This window comes from Morus notabilis, unplaced genomic scaffold, assembly GCF_000414095.1.
Source record: "Morus notabilis unplaced genomic scaffold, ASM41409v2 Scaffold35, whole genome shotgun sequence".
Taxonomy (NCBI): domain Eukaryota; kingdom Viridiplantae; phylum Streptophyta; class Magnoliopsida; order Rosales; family Moraceae; genus Morus; species Morus notabilis.
The window spans coordinates 47,788-68,459 of record NW_010361505.1 but is presented as its reverse complement, the minus strand read 5'-3'; the positions used below and the strand labels follow the sequence as shown (position 1 = coordinate 68,459).

General features: G+C 34.4%; 1 protein-coding gene and 2 non-coding genes across 3 annotated transcripts; 1 reads left to right on the top strand and 2 right to left on the bottom strand.

Moving 5' to 3' along the window:
• Positions 1-4,033: 4,033 nt before the first annotated feature.
• Positions 4,034-4,139, bottom strand: LOC112091925. The gene has a single exon (XR_002902356.1). It is a non-coding gene; the product is annotated as a small nucleolar RNA R71 (small nucleolar RNA).
• A 623-nt stretch (positions 4,140-4,762) lies between these two features.
• LOC112091893 lies at positions 4,763-5,368 on the top strand. Its single transcript, XM_024166633.1, has one exon. The coding sequence runs from the start codon at positions 4,763-4,765 to the stop codon at positions 5,366-5,368; it is 606 nt and encodes a 201-aa protein (XP_024022401.1).
• Positions 5,369-19,619: 14,251 nt separating this feature from the next.
• LOC112091926 lies at positions 19,620-19,726 on the bottom strand. Its single transcript, XR_002902357.1, has one exon. It is a non-coding gene; the product is annotated as a small nucleolar RNA R71 (small nucleolar RNA).
• Positions 19,727-20,672: the final 946 nt, after the last annotated feature.

Here is a 20,672-nt window from a genome sequence, read left to right as displayed (position 1 = left end):
TATTTTTGTGCAGTTGCCCATAGTAGGCAGCCACAAAACGGTTTATTCATCACACGTTGGTGAAAATATCAAATACTTGAGCCATGATTGCCAAATAAAAACATTGCGATATTCATATTGTAATTTTTTTCTTCCTGTTTTCTCCATTTATTCATTTGTCCATTCATCTGTTTGCTTATTTATTTGTATTCCTTTACATTTCCTATCATTTAGTACTTCATATTGTTACATTCATGTTTCATTAGTCTTTCTTACCTTTTTTTTTCCTTCATTTTTTTCTCCCTAGGCCTATTTGTTTATTCATTTGCTTATTTATCTATCTATATTTCTTCAGAATCCTTACGTTTACTACTTTATATCTTCACTATTGCATCCTTTACTGCCCTTCACACTTATTTGATGGATATTTCACGTTTCATATTTAAGAAATAAAAATATCTATTCTCCACATGCTTTTAAAATACAAATACAACATTATACCGTAATCAAATTGAATATTCTCTTATGTCTATAAGCATGATTGTTCATTGACAAGGTATATCACATGTTAGAAATGAGAATTAAAACAATGGCCAACAACCAAGAAAAAATATTATGGCATCCGTATTTTGACACCTCCTCGTGGGATCGACCGTCCTAATTGTGCTACAATTGACCGCTTTTTTTGTACACGTTTGGGCGTATCAGCCACATGCCCCTACACCTCTTTGTACCTGGGCGTGTGGCCTCTTGTGGTCCCATCATAGTGTATTTCAAAATGGATTTAATTAAATAATCATATTATTTATTTTGAGTAATATTAAATCCTAATAATTCACCTTGTCTCGGAAATATTACAAGGATGATTTGGGGACTCATGGACCTATAATTCTGAGCTCCAATAAAATTTATAATTATTAAACTCTTTAATTAATTAATTAATCCTATTAATTTCAAAAGGTACTCCACTAAAAACTTGGAATTACACTCAAAATTATAGACAGAATTTACTTCTAAGAACTTAGTGTCCATTTGATATAGTCACTACATATAGATCAATTCTCCATGAATAATTCATAATTAGAGTCGGGTAATCTTTATCCTTGAGTGCCACTGATTCTTTAATGAATAATATATTCATAAAATACATTCATGAATACGAGCTCGTTACTTATTCAAGTATTGAATTAATTCTCAAGTGAATTATTTATCTACTTCTTCAAGGAAGAAGGAATGGATTCCATATCGTGTATTAGCATTCCCGCCTATTCATTTCGTCATGTTTCCAAAATACAAGGGATAAGATTTAGAATATCAAAATCCATACCGAGTAAGTCCAAAAATACAAATCCATAAATAAGAGTCTACTAATAACTCAGGATTAAGATCATTCTACACATGACCATCTGTAGACTCAAATTTAATTTTCTATACTTAACGGAAATTATCAGAATATCAAATTATGTATGTGTGCCAAATCTAAATAATATAATTATACAGAATACACTCATTAAATATCTCTCTATATTAATGATGCAGTTAACACAATTTCATTCTTAATGGAAATGACGTGTATTAGTAATGTTTTAATTAAAGATTCCGTAACTTTAATTAAATTCATTATGAACATTATTCGATTATTATTTTTAAATATTATCCTCTTGTATATAACACTTACATAAAATATTTAAGGTCACATAAATATTCACAGAATTTTCAATGATATTCATAAAGTATTCAAGAATATAGGAAGGAAGAAGAGTAGGAGGAGAAATTCACACACACCACGGATACTCATACCCAGAAATCAACCCAACTCTTAGAACCAGCTAGATTATCCTCATCTATTACTATTCCCAACTCTTGTAAAAAATTCCTTGCCTCCAAAATAGAAAACCTAGTAGAATATTCTTACATTCGTGAAACTGTCATAGTAGAAGAGTCAATTCCTCCTTTGTTAAGTCCATACAATATTTTTGAAATACATTGTCGTACTATTAGACAACTTATCATTAATACCAGACCTGCCATTAGAGAATACATACAGTCATGCAAGTTAGATAAGTGTCTTATTCCCATTACCACCCAAGAACAATATGTTGACCTGGAAATACCACAAGAGCTCATCTCCCGATGGATTGTTGATACATTGGATTTATGCTTATCTTTTGATACATCTAATTGAGTGTTTTGTTGGTTTTAGAGTAGTTGTAGTAGTTAATTTACATAATTTTAGTTGGTTTTGCATATTGGCATCATTCGGAGTTTGTAGGTGAGTGTTGGAGTAATTTTTGGAGCTAACTTGAGATTGGAGAGCCTCGGCCTTGAAAGATGGCGTCTAGGCCTTAAAATGATTCATTTGCAGTACAAAAACCCGAGAGAAGAGAGCCTAGGCTTTGGCTCTACTTCGAAGCATCGCGTGGATAGGCTATTTTTCAGGTAAGGGCCACAGCGCCCAAATAGTAGGGCCACGGCACTACTTCGAATCTTTGCCAATATGAGTGTTGTGGAGTTCTAAAGTTTATGATAATGCCATTACGATTCAAAACACTATAAATAGGATTTTTAGGGTTATTTTCTACATCTTTTTAACTAAGAAAAAGAGAGAAGACGGCTCTACGAAGGAGAAGAGGATTCGTTTGAGAACGAAGTTCAACTTCAAATTTGCCAAATCATTTTACTCTTTCCTGAATTTCTTATGTTAAATTTTATTGTCATTATGTTTTCTTTTTCAATGATGTTCTAAATTTCTAGACTAGGGCTACAAGTGTAACCAAGACATGAATATTTGAATTCCATTATTTTCTTTCAATGAAGTTTATTCACTGAGAGTTTTTCATTCATGTATGTGTTTATTATTTTTAATACTTTCAATAAATTGATCACTTATTGAATTGAATTGAAAACCTAAATTGAAACCCAGAAGGAGATTTTTAGGAATAGTTTCTAATAAAAGGAACTGTAAGGTGCATAGGACATTGATAGATAGCATTATGACTTGCGAGAGCAATTTTAGAAAAACTAAAGAACTTAATGAATTTTTATGATATCTTGATTCACATCTAGTGATGTGAATTTACATGTTAGAAATATTTTTAATAGCATCCTCAAAAGGGCTATTAGATAAATTAGGGTTTTTTCATTCTACTACATGAATGGGAGGCGATGTTAGCGAATAATTAGAATTAAATAGGAATTGTCTTAGTGAAACTTGTATGCTCTAGTGTTTCCTTTGCATTGATCTCTTTTCATAATTATTTTGCGTATAATTAGTGTTATTTTATTTTACTTTCTTTTCAGTTTTGATCTATCTCAGAGATTTTATTTGTCTAGATAAAGTTAAAAATATTAATTTCAGTAATTGTTAAGCTAGTCTCCGTGGGAACGATATCTTATTCACTCATTATATTATTTGTGTGATTCGTACACTTGCGAAAAATCACATCAAGTTTTTGGCGCAGTTGCGAGGGACTAGCATTAACAATATTGATACTAAGTATTTTTAATTTTAATTTAAACTCTTACGTTATTTTATTTTCTTGCAATTTGTCAGGTGTCTTATAGTGCATGCTATGATCTAAAAGTCTTGCAGTCTTTGATCTTGAGATTGAGCGGACTTTCAGAAGATGTAATCAGGAAAAGAAGAAAGAAAAGCTTGTGATTGTTGATATGGCAGAAAGAGAACCTGACATAAAGGCTGTGGGGGATTATTCTACCCCCGATGTTATAGGGATACCATCAAGCATTGCTACTCTGGCTATTCAAGCCAACAACTTTGAATTGAAGCCGGTGATCATATCCATGATTCAAAACTCTTGTCCGTTGGGTTTGCCTAGTAAAGATCCTAATGCTCATATTGCACGTTTCTTGCAGTTGTGTGATACTATGAAGTTTAAGGAGTCTCAGATGATGCTATAAGATTAAGACTGTTTAGCTTCTCTCAGAGACAACGCTTGGAGTTGGCTTTACTCTCATCCCCCAAATCACTTCACCACTTGGAATGATCTTGCTCAGAAGTTCTTGGCTAAGTACTTTCCTCCATCCAAGACCATTCAGATGAGAAATGAGATTACTAATTTTGTACAACATGATAGGGATACTTTATCAGAAGCTTGGGAGAGATTTCAAGAGTTGTGCAGGAGATGTCCTCATCAGGAGGTGCAAAGATGGATGCAAATTCAGTATTTCTACAACGGTCTAGATATGAGCAATGCAAAATTGGTGGATGTTGCTACAGGAGGTGCATTAATGAGAAAGACTGTTGATGTGGCTTTTAATCTTCTAGATGAGATGGCTGCAAATGATTACAAGTATTTGAAAGAGCGAACTATGGTGAGAAAAACTACAGGGGTAGTTGAGGTTGATGCTTTGACGGCTCTAACGAGCCAAGTGGCTGCTTTGGTGAAGAAACTGGATACTAGAGAGGTGAATTCGGTGCATATTCCAACTCCTTGTTGTGAATATTGTGGAGCCAATCATGAAAATGGGAGTTGTTTGTCTGTGGTAGAGCAAGCTAACTACATGGGGAACTTCAATATGTAGCAATCGAACCCCAATTCAAACACCAGGAATCATCCAAAATTTTCTTATAAGAACACTCAGAATGTCTTGAACCCACCTCTAGGGTTTATGTAAGAAGAAAAGAAGAGTTTGTTGGAAGATATATTTTCTCAATTCATATTGACTACTAAGCAACACATAGATGATACTAAGCAATACATGACTAAGACAGACACCTTGTTGAGTACTTCAAGTGGCAGCTATCCGAAACTTCGAAGTGCAAATGGGCCAATTGGCAAGTTCTAGTTCATCAAGGCAACTAGGTTCTCTTCCAAGTGATACCATTCCTAATCCTAAAAAGCAGTGTAAGGCTATTTTTACAAGGAGTGGTTTGCAGCTACAAGATCCACCGGTGAGGTCGAGTATAGAAAAGAAGCAAATGATTGACGATGAAGATGCAAGTGGGAATGTAAGGGAGGAGATTGAAAAGCAGGAGTTGCCGGTCGAAAAGCACAAGCCAGGAATTCCATTCCCCCAACAGTTAAAGAAAAAGAATCGGGTTCACCAATTTGCTAAGTTTTTAGAGGTATTCAAAAAGATTCACATCAACATTCCATTTGCGGAGGCCTTAGCTCAAATGCCAACTTACGTGAAGTTTATGAAGGACATCCTCTCTGACAAGAGGAAGTTGGAGAATTTTGAAACAGTTGCCTTGACTGAGGAGTATAGTGCCATCATGCAAAGGAAGTTGCCACCAAAGTTAAAAGATCTAGGTAGTTTTACCATTCCTTGCACTATTGGTAATTCGTATTTTGGAAAGGCACTATGTGACCTTAGAGCAAGTATAAACCTCATGCCATTGCCGGTCTTGTTGGGATTGGTGTCCTAGAAGCATGAGATGTGATAAGATATTTATTATTTATTTAATAAAAGAACTTATTCATTATTTTATGTGCATATATTTAGGAATATTTTATGAATATCAATAAAAATTTCATGATTATTTATGTGACCTTAAACATTGTATATAAGTGTTATATGCGAGAGGATAATGTTTAAGGATAATAATCAAAATGGTGTCGCAGTGAATATTAGTTAAAGTTTGGAGTCTTTAATTAAAACATTATTAATACACGTCATTCTCATTTAGAATGGAACGGTGTTATCCACACTGTTAATATGGCGAGATATTGAATGAGTGTATTTCGCATAATGAGATTATGTGGAACAAGGACACATACACAATATGAATTTCTAATAATTTATGTTAAGTATAGAAATTCTAATTAAGTCTACCGATGGTCATATATAGAATGATCTTAATCCTGAGTTCTTAGCAGATTCTTATTTATGGATTTATGTCTTTTGATTTACTCAGTACGGATTCTGAGATCCTGAATCCTATTCCTTCTATTTTAGAGACATGATTAAGTAGGTAGTCGGGAATGTTATTATACGAGTTGGAATCCATTCCTTCTTGAGATAGACGTAGATAAATAATTCTCTTAAGGGTTGATTCGATACTTGGACCAGTAAGAGCTCCAATTCATGAATGTGTTTTATGAATCACTGTCCATTAGAAAATCAATGGTACTCAAGGATAAAGATGTAATTAAAGAGCTTAACGGATTTCACCTAGCTCTAATTATGAATTACGTATGGAGGATTGATCTATATGCAATGACTACATCACATGAACACTTCACGGTTTAGAAGTAATTTATATCTATAATTACGAGAGTGCAATTTTAAGTTTACAGTGGAGTAACTATTGGAATTAATAAGATTAATTAATTAATTAAAGTGTTTAATTAATTATTAATTTTATTAGAGCTCAAAATTATAGGTCCATAAGTTTGTAATTTTATTTCCACAAGACACTAAAGGGCAAAATAGGAATTTTTGAATTATAGAATTCTAAAATCAAACACTCAAGGATAATTAATTGAGAATTAATTACAATTTAAATAATGTGATTATTTAAATTTAAATTTAAATTTTGGATCACTTATGTGAAGGTGTTCACATAGTGTGAACACAGCTAGAATTATCCATTTAAACTTATTTGATAAGTTTTTCAATTTAGAATTCAATTAATTTAAGTTTGACTTAAAATTTGAATTTGAATTTGAGTCAAAATTGGACAGTAGGATAAAAGATGATTTTCTCTTCCTTCCCTATTTGATATTGGCGCCTACCACAGGGATAAAATCCGCTATCTTAGCCGGCCATTAGTGGATAAAGGAGAGGGAGAATTTGTTCCCAATTCAAATAGGAGATAATTGATAAGCTTTATATTGGAGATAAAGATGAGACTTTTTCTAGGAGTCTAACTACTATTTTATAAATAAGGAGATAGTAGAAAATTGTGAGACAATTTTTAGAAACAATTTTTGAAAATAAAAAAATTGACACAATTTTGAGACAAATTTTTAACACAATTTTTGCTCTTATTTATTTTAGAATGGCCGGTTTTCACAAGGGTTGTGAGAGGAAGAATTTTCTCTAAAAATTCCACGTCGCGCATGCGTTGGTGTTCATGGAAATTCTTCAGTTTTTTGTTAACCTGTTTTGTTTCAGGTGTGCCCACACACACGTCTTCATAGATTTAAAGAATTGACGAGAAATGCTCAGGTTTTCTAAACAACGCATTAAGGCGAGGATTGTTCGAGGTCAAAGAACTCAAGTTATCATCCTAATCGGTCGCTAGGTATAATTCCTATTCGAGTTCTTAATTAATAAATTAATGTGATTAATTTATTGGTGCATAATTAATATAATCTATAAAGTATCTCAAAGGTTTTATGAAAATTTTTGTTATACACGATCCGCTACCCCCACGCTTCCACATCTGAATTCGATTCAGTAACCAACAATTGGTATGAGAGTGGTCTATGGACGATATTAATTTATGCTCTGGTTATTTGATAATCAAAATTAATATGTTAAATATGTTATATTTAATTATGTATGTATGTGATCGGTAGGCACTAGCATTTATGGATGTTTTTATTTAATTCATGTTGATGAATGTATGAATGATGAATTTGGTCGTTAATTATATGGTTCCATGGATCGCATTAAATTCGTTCAAATTAAATTATTTATAATTTTATTCAGGATTAGAATTATTGTAATTCTAGGATTTGGATGGATTAGGGTTTTAATTTTGAGTCAAAAGAACCCTGGAAAAATCACCCCACACAACCCTAGACAGCCAGCAAAGAATATGCCCAAACAATCCTAGCAGGGCGCGCCCAACACTCGCCTAGAGAGCCCCGTGCGCGCACCCAGAGCGCGTGCCCAGACAGTCTGCGCGTGCACCCAACACGCGCGCCCAGATAGCCGACGCGCGCACCGAGTGCGCGCGTCAAGACCATCCAGCGCTCGGCTAGCGCGCGCCCAAACTAGACCAAAGCGCGCCAGGAGTAGTCAACAGACTCCGAACGAGCCCGAGGGTTTCTAAAACCCTTGTTTTGTGTGTCGAAGGACCTGGAAGAGTTACGGACCCCGAAGAAGGTGAAATCTGACCCGAAGATGAAGAACGAAGCCAATGAATGAAAAATTCAAGAATCGAAGACCCGTTGATGTAATGGAAGAAAATAATTATTGTAATTATTTATTTATTCAATTTGGTTGTAATTTATATTTTCTATGGTACCCGGTCAAATTCCATCTCAATAGTCGATTGCATATATTTATATTTTACGTTGATAATTATATATTACAGTCCATGCATATAACATGTCATATAGATATAGTGTGCCTACTCATATATTTTATAACATGTCATGCATACATGTGCATTTATTATTATTTATTTTAAAAGAGTTTTAAAAGGATAAAGTAAAATAATAACCATGCACTAAATCAATTTAATACGATTAAATTGATTTAAGTTGTAAAATTGATTTGCAACATAATGTTGCATTTGAAATTGAATTTAAGAGTTAAATTTTGGAATTTCACATATTTGAAAAATAAATTATTTATTTATCAGGATTTGAAAACCATTAGATGTTTGTCAAATAAAATACATATTTGTAAAATAATGAGTGGGAGAGGGTTGTATGACAGTATGACCCACTGGTCTCTACCGTTAGCGCAACACCGTGAGATCTAGAGAGGGGCTTTGCCGTGGCATTGATTCGCCCTCCCAAAGGAAAGTGTTCTTGCTGGATCAATAACAAGGTTGGCTTCCTAGAGATAAGATTTCAGGATGTATTTTTGGATTGACTACCCAAAGATAGCAATCCGTAGTTAAGTCTATAGGATCTGAAACGGTTGGTTACACTTATGAAGATGTAATCAAAGTTTGTTGGTTATATTTTGACTAAAATAACGGTAGTTAATAAATATGAAAATATGAGATATTTTGACTATATTTATTAACTGAGAGGAGTCTCGGTTCAGTTTACAAATAATTTGACTACCTAAAGGTACACTTCATTTGTGGTAAATTAGATTATCGTTGGCAATTAAAATTAAAACATGACTTATGTATTTTTCATGTGCGTCATGCATCATATTTAATTGTGCCTAAAAATTACATGTTTTGATATTCTTGCACATAAATTGATTAGATTAATATTCTACTTATTTCCAACAATATGTCAAATCTTATAATCTCACTACACAAAACTGAAACACTAACTAGATATAAACTATGTGAAGTGGTAAAGTAACGTAAACAACCTACATTCATGTGATGAATATAGGTTTGTCCCAAATGGAGGATTGTCCTGTTCCTAATGAAACCACTGTAGCTAACTGTTAGCTAGGGTTGTGGGTGGTAATTCACAAGAAGCATGAAGGCATGGAGACATCTTATGAGATAATGTAGTCATCAGATACCGTATATGGAAATCCATAAAAGAAAGGCTTGGCTAAATACTGTAAGGGTCCTGACCAATAGACAAAAGGAAAGTCATTTCCACCGAAATAAAGGAAAAGAATCAAGCAAATACGATTTGCTAGTTCTGAAAACATGTTTAGTAAAGCGTGATTCCTATTCCTAGATAGTTGATTTGGGAGTAATTAATCATGTTTTGTTTTCTTTATTAAGTCTTAGCTCTTACAAGGAATTTGTTTCCCAAAACAAAGAAAGGAACTCAAGCAAATATGATTTTCTAGTTCTAAAAACTTATTTAGTAAAAAAGTGATTCCTTATCCTGGATAGTAGATTCGGAAATAACTAATCATGTTTGTTTTCTTTATTAAGTTTTAACTTTTAAGTGGAAATTGTTTCCACCTAAACAAAGAAGTAGAATCAAAGTAAATAAGATTTACTAATTCTAGAAACATCTTTAGTAAGAGAGTGATTCCTCGTCTTGGATAGTTGATTCGAGAGCAACTAATCTTGTTTGGTTTTCTTCACAAAATATTAGTCCATAAAAAGAACTTGCCATTAGGGACTACACGATGGTGGGAATACCGTGAAGGTATTGGCAAAAGCAGTGGGAGAAGCTAGACTTCAGTTCTGGAACAATGTTTATTTGATTTCCCTCCAGTTCTAGAATTATCCATTTAAACTTATTTGATAAGTTGTTCAATTTAGAATTCAATTAATTTAAGTTTGACTTAAAATTGGAATTTGAATTTGAGTCAAAATTGGACTGTAGGATAAAGGATAATTTTCTCTTCCTTCCCTATCTGATATTGGTGCCGACCACAGGGATAAAATTCCCTATCTTGGCTGGCCATTAGTGGATAAAGGAAAGGGAGAATTTGTTCCAAATTCAAATGGGAGATAATTGGGTAAGCTTTATCTTGGAGATAAAGATGAGACTTCTTCTAGGAGTCTAACTACTATTCTATAAATAAGGATATAGTAGAAAATTGTGAGACATAATTTTTAGAAACAATTTTTGACCTAATTTTTGAAAAACTTTTGACACAATTTGTGAGACAATTTTTTAATACAATTTTTGCTCTTATTTTTTTTTTATAATGGCCGGTTTTTCACAAGGGTTGTGAGAGGAAAAATTTTCTCCAAAAATTCCACGTCGTGAATGTGTTGGTGTTTGTGAAAATTCTTGAGTTTTTTTGTTAACCCGTTTTGTTTCAGGTGTGCCCACACTCACGTCTTTGTAGATTCAAGGAATTGACGAGGAAGGCTCGGGTTTTCTAAACAAAGCATTGGAGCGGGGATTGTTCGAGGTCAAAGAACTCAAGTTATCATCCTAATCGGTCGCTAGGTATAATTCCTATTCGAGTTCTTAATTAATAAATTAATGTGATTAATTTATTCGTGCATAAATTAATATAATCTTTAGAGTATCTCAAAGATTTTATGATAATTTTTGTTATACACGATTCGCTACCCCCACGCTTCCGCATCCGAATTTGATTCGGTAACCAACAGGTCTTTCGGAGATTGGGCTTAGGAGAACCAAAGGCCACAATTGTGCTACTCCAAATGGCCGACCGTCTCATCAAGTACTCACGGGGCATTTTAGAAGATGTGTAAGTAAAAGTGGACAAATTGATATTCCCGGCTGATTTCATAGTACTAGATATGGAAGAAGACCAAGATATTCCTTTAATCTTAGGATGACCATTCTTAGCTACTGGAAATGTTGTGATTAATGTTTCGAAATGGGACTTGAGTCTAGAAGTGGGAAATGAGAAAGTAACTTTCAATGTGTTCAGTCCATCTTCTAGGGGTGCCATCTTCTTGTTTCTTTCTATTTGTTCATTCATTTCGTGTTTCTTTCTTTTCCAAAAAAAATAAAAGTAAAAGTGACGACACCAAGGCTGATGATGAGATTGGTTTTGCTTGCTTCTAGCTTGGGAGAATTGAATGAATATTGTATTTTGTGTGTGTGCTTGATCCTTTTTGTTAATTTTTTCTTTGCCTAGGACTCTGTGACTACTGGTTTCTCAAACTGAATTTTCAAAAAAAAAAAAAATTATGCAGAAGCGTGGTATTAATTGAATCACATAAATTAAAAATTTAATGCGATCATTATTTCATGTTAATTTAACTAGTAAGAAATTAAAGAGGAGAAGAAGAATTTACTATCGTTCGATTAGTACGTAAATCTTGAACTCCTTCGACACCGTCTTGAGCTCTTAAATTCTAAGAATACCACAGTTCTTTCTCAACGTATCTCTGGATTAATGTGAACTCGAACGTGTGGGCATTCTAATGGGTTTCTCAACACATGAGATGGATGAATAAGAAAGTCACCTATAGTTATCACTCACTTTTCTCAAAAGTATGTGACAACACTCAAAAGAGATTTTCTTTGATTTTTCTTTTCTCTCCTTTTTTCTTTCTTTTCACTTTCTTTCGTCTTGTCCCATATGCAAAAAATATATAATCTTCCTCTTATGTTGCATGCTTTCCTATGCAAACTTAGAGTGGGGAAACTTGCTTCCCCACTTACTCCTTTTCTTTTTTTTAGGGGAAACGTGCGCTGTGCACGTTTCCCTCAATTGTTTTCTTTATTATTTACAAAGCATTTGGTTGGTGTATTTATGCCATGATTAAAATCATGGTTTGTGGTTCGCTACAATATTTTCTCTCACAAAAAACACACGTAAATCGAGAATAGTTCTGAATCATGATTCTGAATCCATGAATTAAACGTCTACATATTATGGCCAAATCCTATTGGCCAATAAAATAAAATAAAAATCTTTTCTTATATTGAGAAACGTGGAGAGCTTTTAGGAGTGAGAAAAAAAATTCTCTGAGTGATTAGATTCATCCACATTAATTTAAAACAATTTTAAATTAATTTCAATATTAATTAATCAAATTAATTAATATTTGTGTATTTAGAATTCTCAATTCTAAATTAATAATCATAACCCAATATGATATGTATAGTTCGCATTAATCTTATAGAGCCCTTGAGAGAAACTATGAACATTATAATTTTAAGCTCCAATAATTTTGACAACTAATTAACACCTTAATTAATATATCAAAATTATTAACTCCAAATTACTCCACTATAAATTTGGAATTGCACTCTTAAAATTATAAAACAATTATGTTCACAGAATTTGTGTTGTCCATCAATATAGTCACTAGATACGAATTAATCCTCCATAAACGGTTTATAATTAAAGCTAAGAATTTTCCGTTGACCTCTTTAATTATATCTTTCTCCATGAGTATCATTGATCCTCTAATAAATAATATATTTTATGATCCAATCATAAAATTGAGCACTCTTATTATTTAAGTCCCGATCAACACTTATGAGAACCGTCCATCTACTTCATTATGAAGGAATGGATTTCATCTTGTAAATCATTATTCCCAGTTATTTCTTTTACTATGCTCCCAATATACCAAGACTTTGACACTATTGATATGTGTCATTACTCAATATGTCAAAGAATATAATATCATAAATAGGAGTCTATTAATTACTCAGAATTAAGATTAATTCATATATGTCATCATTGATTTATATTGAATGCTATATTTAATAACGAAATTTATTATAGATTCATAATTAATCGCATTCCGTTCATATCTAATCATATTACATAAAGTACTTTCATTTTAATAATCTCATTATTAACAATCTAGGATAAGATTGTTTCATTTAGAATGTAATGAACCGCACTTGTAATTTTAAATTAAACATCCCAATTTTAATTTATAATTACGGACAAGTTTAGATTATTTTACTTCAAACATTATCCTCTGCATATAACATTTATATACAATGTTTAAAGTTACATCTAAAATAATTTAGAAATTTTTTATATTTACAAAACATTATATGCATGCAAAATAATATTGAAAAAATTCCTCATTTCATTAATAATTAGCAAAATATTTACATCTTATTTAATTTATGGGCATATACCCCAACAGTGACATTCTGAGCACTAGCTTGAAATTGTTTAATCATTTTGCTTACTTGGAGAAACATTATGTGACCTAAGGAAACTCTTTGATCTCACAAGAATTCTAGAACCGGTTTGATTGTCACTTGAGGTGAAATCCTAGGACGAACCATATTAGGGAAGGGATTTAGGCCACGTTTGGATCATTTGATTCAAGCCAATCCTTGCGTAATACATATCCCTAGTACCCCTTTTAAGCTTATTTAGACCTTTTTCTTTGTCCCCTGCAATTGGACCTAGCTTCAAACAATATTCTCTCATTTGACCCTTCACTTATGTGCATATGATCATTATACAAGATTATTTGGAGCTACAATAAGTTTTGGGAGGAAGGGAGGAGCGTGGAAAAAGAAAACAACTGAGGGCTGGCAACTTAGACACCCCACGTTGTGCATTCAAGTAAAGAAATAAGTTTGGGGGTGTGTGAAAAAAATGAAGGTTGACAACTTAGACACCCCACACCATGCGTTCAAGTAAAGAAATAAGATTGTGGGTGTGTAAAAAAAAATTTATGATGAATAAAGTGGTTTACAAATGGAGGTTCGAAAGCAAGTTTGGGGGAATTAAGGAGAATTGAAGAAGCTCATGGAAAGAACATGGAATGATTGTGTGCACGTGAGTGACTTGAGCCAAAAGTAGTATCCATCATCCTACCCTGAACCCAAGCCTCACATTACAAGCCGAATAAATCCTAATGATCTTTGGTATTGTGTTCGTTCTACATTAGTAGAGAGTGACGTGAAAGACCGGCCTATGGAGTTCTAAACATTCTTAAAACTAAGAGTTGGGCTGCATAAACTTATCTGAGTGCGGATGTTTGACAGCCAAAAGTTTTACACACACACACACATGAAGCTTTAACTAAGGTAGAAATTGGCATTAGGATTGAAATTCTACATGGAATATGATTTCTGAAGCTTCTTCTGGGCTACTAACTATGTGGAATCTCTGAGGCAAGATTGTTAAATAATCAACAAGTTTTCACATGTACTTCGATTTCTTATTAGTTTCTTTTCTTTACTTTCCTTTTGCTTGAGGACTAGCAAAATCGCAAGGTTAGGGGTATTTGATACATTGGATTTATGTTTATCTTTTGATACGTCTAATTGAGTGTTTTGTTGATTTTAGAGTAGATTTAGTAGTTAATTTATGTTATTTTAGCTGGTTTTACAGGTTGGCATCATTTGGAGTTTGTAGGTGAGTGTTGTTGTACATTTTGGAGCTAAATTGAGATTGGAGAGCCTCGGCCTTGAAAGATGGCACCTAGGCCTTGGAATGGTTCATTTGAAGTACAAACCCAGGATAAGAGAGCCAAGGCTTTGTTCAGTGGATCCATGGTGCTAGTTTACGCAATGAAGTAGTTTTTCACCTAGAGCCGCGGCGCCCAAATAGTAGGGCCGCAACGCTACTTTGAATTTTTGCCAATTTGACTAAAAAAAGAAGGAGACAAGACGACTCTATGAAGGAGAAGAGGATTCATTGGAGAATGAAGTTCAACTTCAAATTCGCCAAATAGTTTTACTCTTTCCTAAATTTCTTATGTTAAATTTTATTATCATTATGTTTTCTTTTTCAATGATGTTCTAAATTTCTAGACTATGTGATAAGTTGATTTTTCATCAATTTATCCCCGTCATATATTATAGTTTTTGAGCAAATTTCAGTTAATTTGTCACTAGTTTTATGTTTATGTTAATCTATTTTGTAGGATTTACAAAGTGGAGAAAATCGAGTGAAAAAGATAAAGAAGTCCATGAAAATCTCCATTTGTGTGGGCTGCAGCGCACTGGGAGCAAGCTATAGCCTGAGACTTCCAGAGAGCATTCCAAGAAAGAATTCTAGAGAGCATTCCAGAGAGCATTTCGCTTCAGGCTGCAGCGCCCCAAAGGACGCTGTAGCGCGCCCGCCAGCCTGCCATCGCGCGCTTAGGCGCAGTTCAAGGCGTGCTTAGGCACGCATCCCAGAATCTTCCAGGGAATTGAGACGCGCGCTGCAATGCACATCCATGGGCTTAGGTGCGCATCTGGAAACCCTAGTCCTCGTTGACGCGCGCTGCAGCGCACATCCATGGGCTGCAGCGCGCCTATCTCAAATTTGGAGAGTTGTGCACATTCGGGAGGTGATATAAAAGGAAAAGAAAGTTACTGGAAGAGGGTTGGACACGGAGAGTGGAGAATTGAACCAGAGACACGGCTGGAGCCGTAGGTTTGAAGAAAAGCAGCTGTAACCAAGGATTTCTGAGATTTTCAAGGGGATTCAAGGTAGTTTGAAGGCTTTGGAGGAGATTATCCAACAGGAGTTCTTCATTTCTTTCTCCCTTTGTATTTCTTGGAAGTGTTTGTTTAATTTTCTGCTTAAACTATGGATCTTTGGTATTTTGTAATTGTGGATTTAATTTTGAATATGTATAGCTAATTTCCTCACGCTAGGGGGGTTTGATCTAATTTAATGAAAGTTATATTTTGAAAGTCTGTTTGCTTGTTGAATGTTTTATATTCCAATCTTTTGTGTCTCTTGTGCTTAATTTCTAATTTAATTACACATTAGATTTGAGGCCCTAGATGTATGAAATTAGGCTCGGGAGAGTTAATTTTATACGTTGAGAATTAAGAGACGCAACCTAAGGAGATATTGAGTTGGGAGGCTAGTATAACCTTAAGAGATCAAATATGGGCTTAACTTAATGAATGCATAATTGGTAAAATTAATAGGGATATTAGTTTAATTAATTTAGCATATTATTCCACTAGCACTCGAGAGAGGGAGTGAGATTATCTTAGTACCCATGATCTAGGATTGGATATAATACATTGACAAGTGACGGATTTAGATAAATATAGCATAATTAGGTGAAGTCGAATCCCCCCTAGCCCATTTTAAATATAGAGATCCCTTCGATCCAAATCACCTTCGCATCCATTGTTTGCAATTTTTTAGTCTAGTTTAGTTGTTTAATTTAGTTTCAATCCCTTAATTTCATATTGTCTAGATAAAATCGGTTTAGATAAAGAGTGATACTTAGTTCTTCCTAATTAACAATCCTAGTGGACGATACTCGATCCTCGGATCATTATTACTTTGTGATTCGTACACTTGCGAGCACACATTAAATTTTAAGCAAAAGTATTTTCGCGATCAAGTTTTTGACGCTGTTGCCGGGGATTGGCAATTTAGGATTTAAGCTAATATTGCTGTGAAATAGATTGATTTTAATTTAGACCTTTATCTTTATTTTATTGACTTAACTTTTGTTAATTTAATTTCTTTCATCTATTCTTTTGGTTGCAGTGTATGCGCCGAGTCCGCAGCTTGGAGACTGTTCCTTTAGACCCAGAAATTGAGAGAACTATTTTGAGACTAAGAAGGGAACATCATAATAGAAACCGAGTCATGGTAGAGGGTAACTGTTGGGATCTATATGTGCCCTAAGGATAGAAATTCGATTCTAGGGATTTTCTATGAATTGACATCTTGATATTAATAAAAGAGGTTATTCATGTTTAATAAGTGGTGTCCTATTTACTTTCATTTGTTGAATGTATGTTTAATTGAGCAAACATAAATACTCCTAGGCTATTGGTAACATATCAGATTACTGTTGTATACGGGGTATACATAACAGTCTAAAAAAAAGGTCCACAATCGATGGAATGAGACTTGGGGATCTTATTCATGTTAAGATTGTAAAGGTTGTCTACTTCCTTGGAGGGATGGTTTGTCTTGACCATTGGATCGGTTCCGAGTAGAAACCTTGATGTATACCAGTATTGAGGTATGACATTAGACTGGACCTAAAGTGTTAATTGATTCGGTTTAATAATTCCGCTTATAAGAATCAATGACGCTTTGATTATCATCCTTCATTAATCTTAATCTTGAAATGGATACTTGAGTTCGCATCCATGACTTATGCACTTTGATCCACTATAGGTGAGACATTGATAATTGATGGTCAATATACTTGTGTGTTGGGTGTATAGCTTATGGAGGGAGAAATCAAGATTCATAGATACGGAATCCATAGCCATCTTACTGATGGTAAATGTTATCTACTTGAAGGCATTATTCGGGGATTGAAAGACAATGTAACAAGGCCTTGGCCATCGGTTTACTTTGTGTCCTCCGGTGGTTTATCGATTGTATGGTTTTACAATTGATGGTTCTTTCAATGGAGAATAATGGAACTTTAAGTTAAAACGATTGAAAAGGTATAACGGTATAAGTCCTTAATTCAATCATGGATAACATATGGGGATTAAGCAAGTGATGAATGATCATGAAAAAAGCACTACGTAAGAGAGCTTTCGTAATACGGTATGTAAATGGGAGTTCAGCTTCAGACTTTTAGTGGTATAGTCCTGAAGTTGATAATTGTTGAATAATTGATCGGGGATTAATTTTTCATAATTATAGGAGCCTCTTTACATATTTCCATCGGGTCCCTCTACTAGCTCATATAGTTCAACGAAGCGTCTCGGGATTCATTCCTAAAGAGATCAGTAAGCTAAATGGAAATTAAGTAGTGTCTGATAAAGACATGGTACTCTCTTGCATGCAATTCTGAAAGGATTGGACATGTGAAATTAATGTGGACAAACATAATGATTTGTCGACATATGATTGGTTATGGATAAAATAATTATTTGTTAATTATTTTGGTTAATTGAATTTTGGAAATAAGATTGTGTTTGAATTATTTAATTTTGGAAAAACGAAATTTATTCTCTCCTATTTAAAGTGGATGAATTTTATTGGATGGAGGGAAATAGATTTTGTTTCAAAATAGTTTAAAATATATTCCTAATATTAATTATTAATTAGTTTAAACAATGGAGCTTATTTGATAGATTTTCTTTATTTAAAAAGATGGTTCACGTTTTTTTTTAGGGAAAGAAAATCTAGAATATTCCATTTGATTAAATTAATTAATATGGATAATGTTTGTGGAAAATATTTATTTAAAATCTAAACAAGAGAATCTTATTTAAATTCAAATTTTAAAAGGAGTTTGAATCAAGATAGGATTTGGACTTTTGGAAGGTCAAAGGATCTTGATTTAAATTGAAACCTACAACCTTATCTCATGATGATAAGGGACAAAAATTTGAAACTCCACAACATATGTGGACGAATTTTTTGGAGTCCTTTTCCTAAGGAAATTCGTGGATTAGATTCATATAACCTAGCCCGAAAAAGTTTGTGATCTTTTGGTTCAAAAAGATTTTCTAGAAAAATAATTATTAATTATTTTTCGGGTAGAAATTTTTTTTTGAAATAGGATCCAGATATTATATTAGGGCTGGTGCTTCATAAAAAAAAATAATAAGAGATTAACACATCACACAAGGTGATACACGAATTTTGAGAGAGAGAGAGAGAGAAAAACGTTTTGGTCTTCTTCAGGCTAAAGGAAAAACGTTTCTGGGATTCTCTGGAGTTAAGTATTCGTTCATGGTGTGAGGAAAATAAGATAGAAATTTCCATTGAATCAAAACTAAGAGGAAAGGTTTTATCAAGTGAAAGATCGAGGTCAACTTGTTCCTGTCTTGAAGTTTTGAAGAACGAATCTAGATCGCTATCTTAACAAAGTAAGTTAAGGTTGAGAAAGCGGGATCTAGGGTTCGTAGTGCTATACCGATCGCTTAGAACCGTACCACGTGTGCCCACACACACTTTGAGACGTGGAACTCGAGAATAGTGGAGAAGATTCGTTGGTTGACGCTCTAAACATTCCGAAGTCCAAGAAACAAGGTATGTTTGATCATGCATTTAATTTATTGTTATATACATCATGAGTCTTCTTTCCTTGTTCGGCATTAAAATTTTAAAACTTCCGCTGCGCCGTAACTCTGATAACCGAATCCATTTTTCCAACAGTAACAACAACAACCAACAGAGGGCTTTGAGGGATTACTTCAGACCGGTAGTGAATGAGAATTATTCTAGCATCAGGAGGCAGCCGATCAACGCGAACAACATTGAGCTAAAGCCTACATTGATAAATATGGTTCAATAGAATCAGTAAGTTGTTCAGCAGAATCAATACGGGGGGCTATCGTCTGAAGACCCCAATGTGCATCTAGCAATGTTTCTGGAGATATGTGACACCATCAAGATGAATGGTGTGGAGCAGGACATTATCAGAATGCGCCTGTTCCCGTTCTTACTTAGGGACAAGGCGAGGGGTTGGCTCCAATCAGTTCAAGCTAGTAGTATTGGCACGTGGGAAGAGTTGGCACAGAAGTTTCTAACCATGTTTTTCCCTCCATCTGAGGAGTGAGATTGTGCAATTCAGACAGATGGACTTTGAGCCTCTCTATGAGGCCTGGGAGCATTTCAAGGAGTTGCTCAGAAAATGCCTGCAACATGGATACAAGGACTGGTTCCAAATTCAGATCTTCTACAACGGTCTGAATGGACAAACTAGGACAATTATAGATGTGGCATCAGGTGGGACGACGTTGTCTAAGACCTATGAGGAGGCCAAATTATTGTTGGAAGAGATGACCTCCAACAATGCCCAATGGCCAAGTGAGCGGTCAAGTGTGAAGAGGGCTGTAGGAATGCATGAGATTAATCTGTTGGTCACTCTTTCAGCACAAATATTAGCTTTGACCAACAAGATCTCAGAGTTGACCACAAAGGAAGCCACATCGAGTAAGGAGACGGCTATGGCAAGTACATCTTACATAGGTGAAGGTGGTGTTGCAGAACAAGTGCAGTATATGAACAACAGGAATTTCAACTACCGAAGTAATAACATGCCGAGCAACCTACCTACTCAGTACCACCCAGGTCTCCGGAACCACGAGAACTTTTCTTATGGCAACAATAAGAATGTATTGCAACCTCCTCCAGGGTATAGTCAGCCATTATCTCAGAGTAAGCCGTCGATAGAAGACCTGTTGAGCACGTTCATTGTAGAAACCAGGGGGCAGTTCAACAAAGATGAGGCTAGACTTGATAATATCGAGACTCATTACACAAACATAAGTGCTACTATGAAGACTATGGAGACATAGATTGGCCAACTCGCTGACTCAATAAAGAGCCTATCATCTGGGAACTTTCCTAGTGACACTGTGAAAAACCCCAAGGAGCAATGTAACGCAGTCACCTTGAGAAGTGGGAAAGAAGTTGAGGCTCCTAAGCCCTAAGAGGATAAAACTAAGGAAGAAGAGGTAGAATCAGAGCAACCAAAGGAGAGTGCCAGGCCTAAGTCAATCTCTTTTCCGGATAATCCTCCTCTCATCACTCCTACCTTTCTGTATCCGCAAACATTCAAGAAGAAGAAGATGGATGCTCAATTTTTGAAGTTT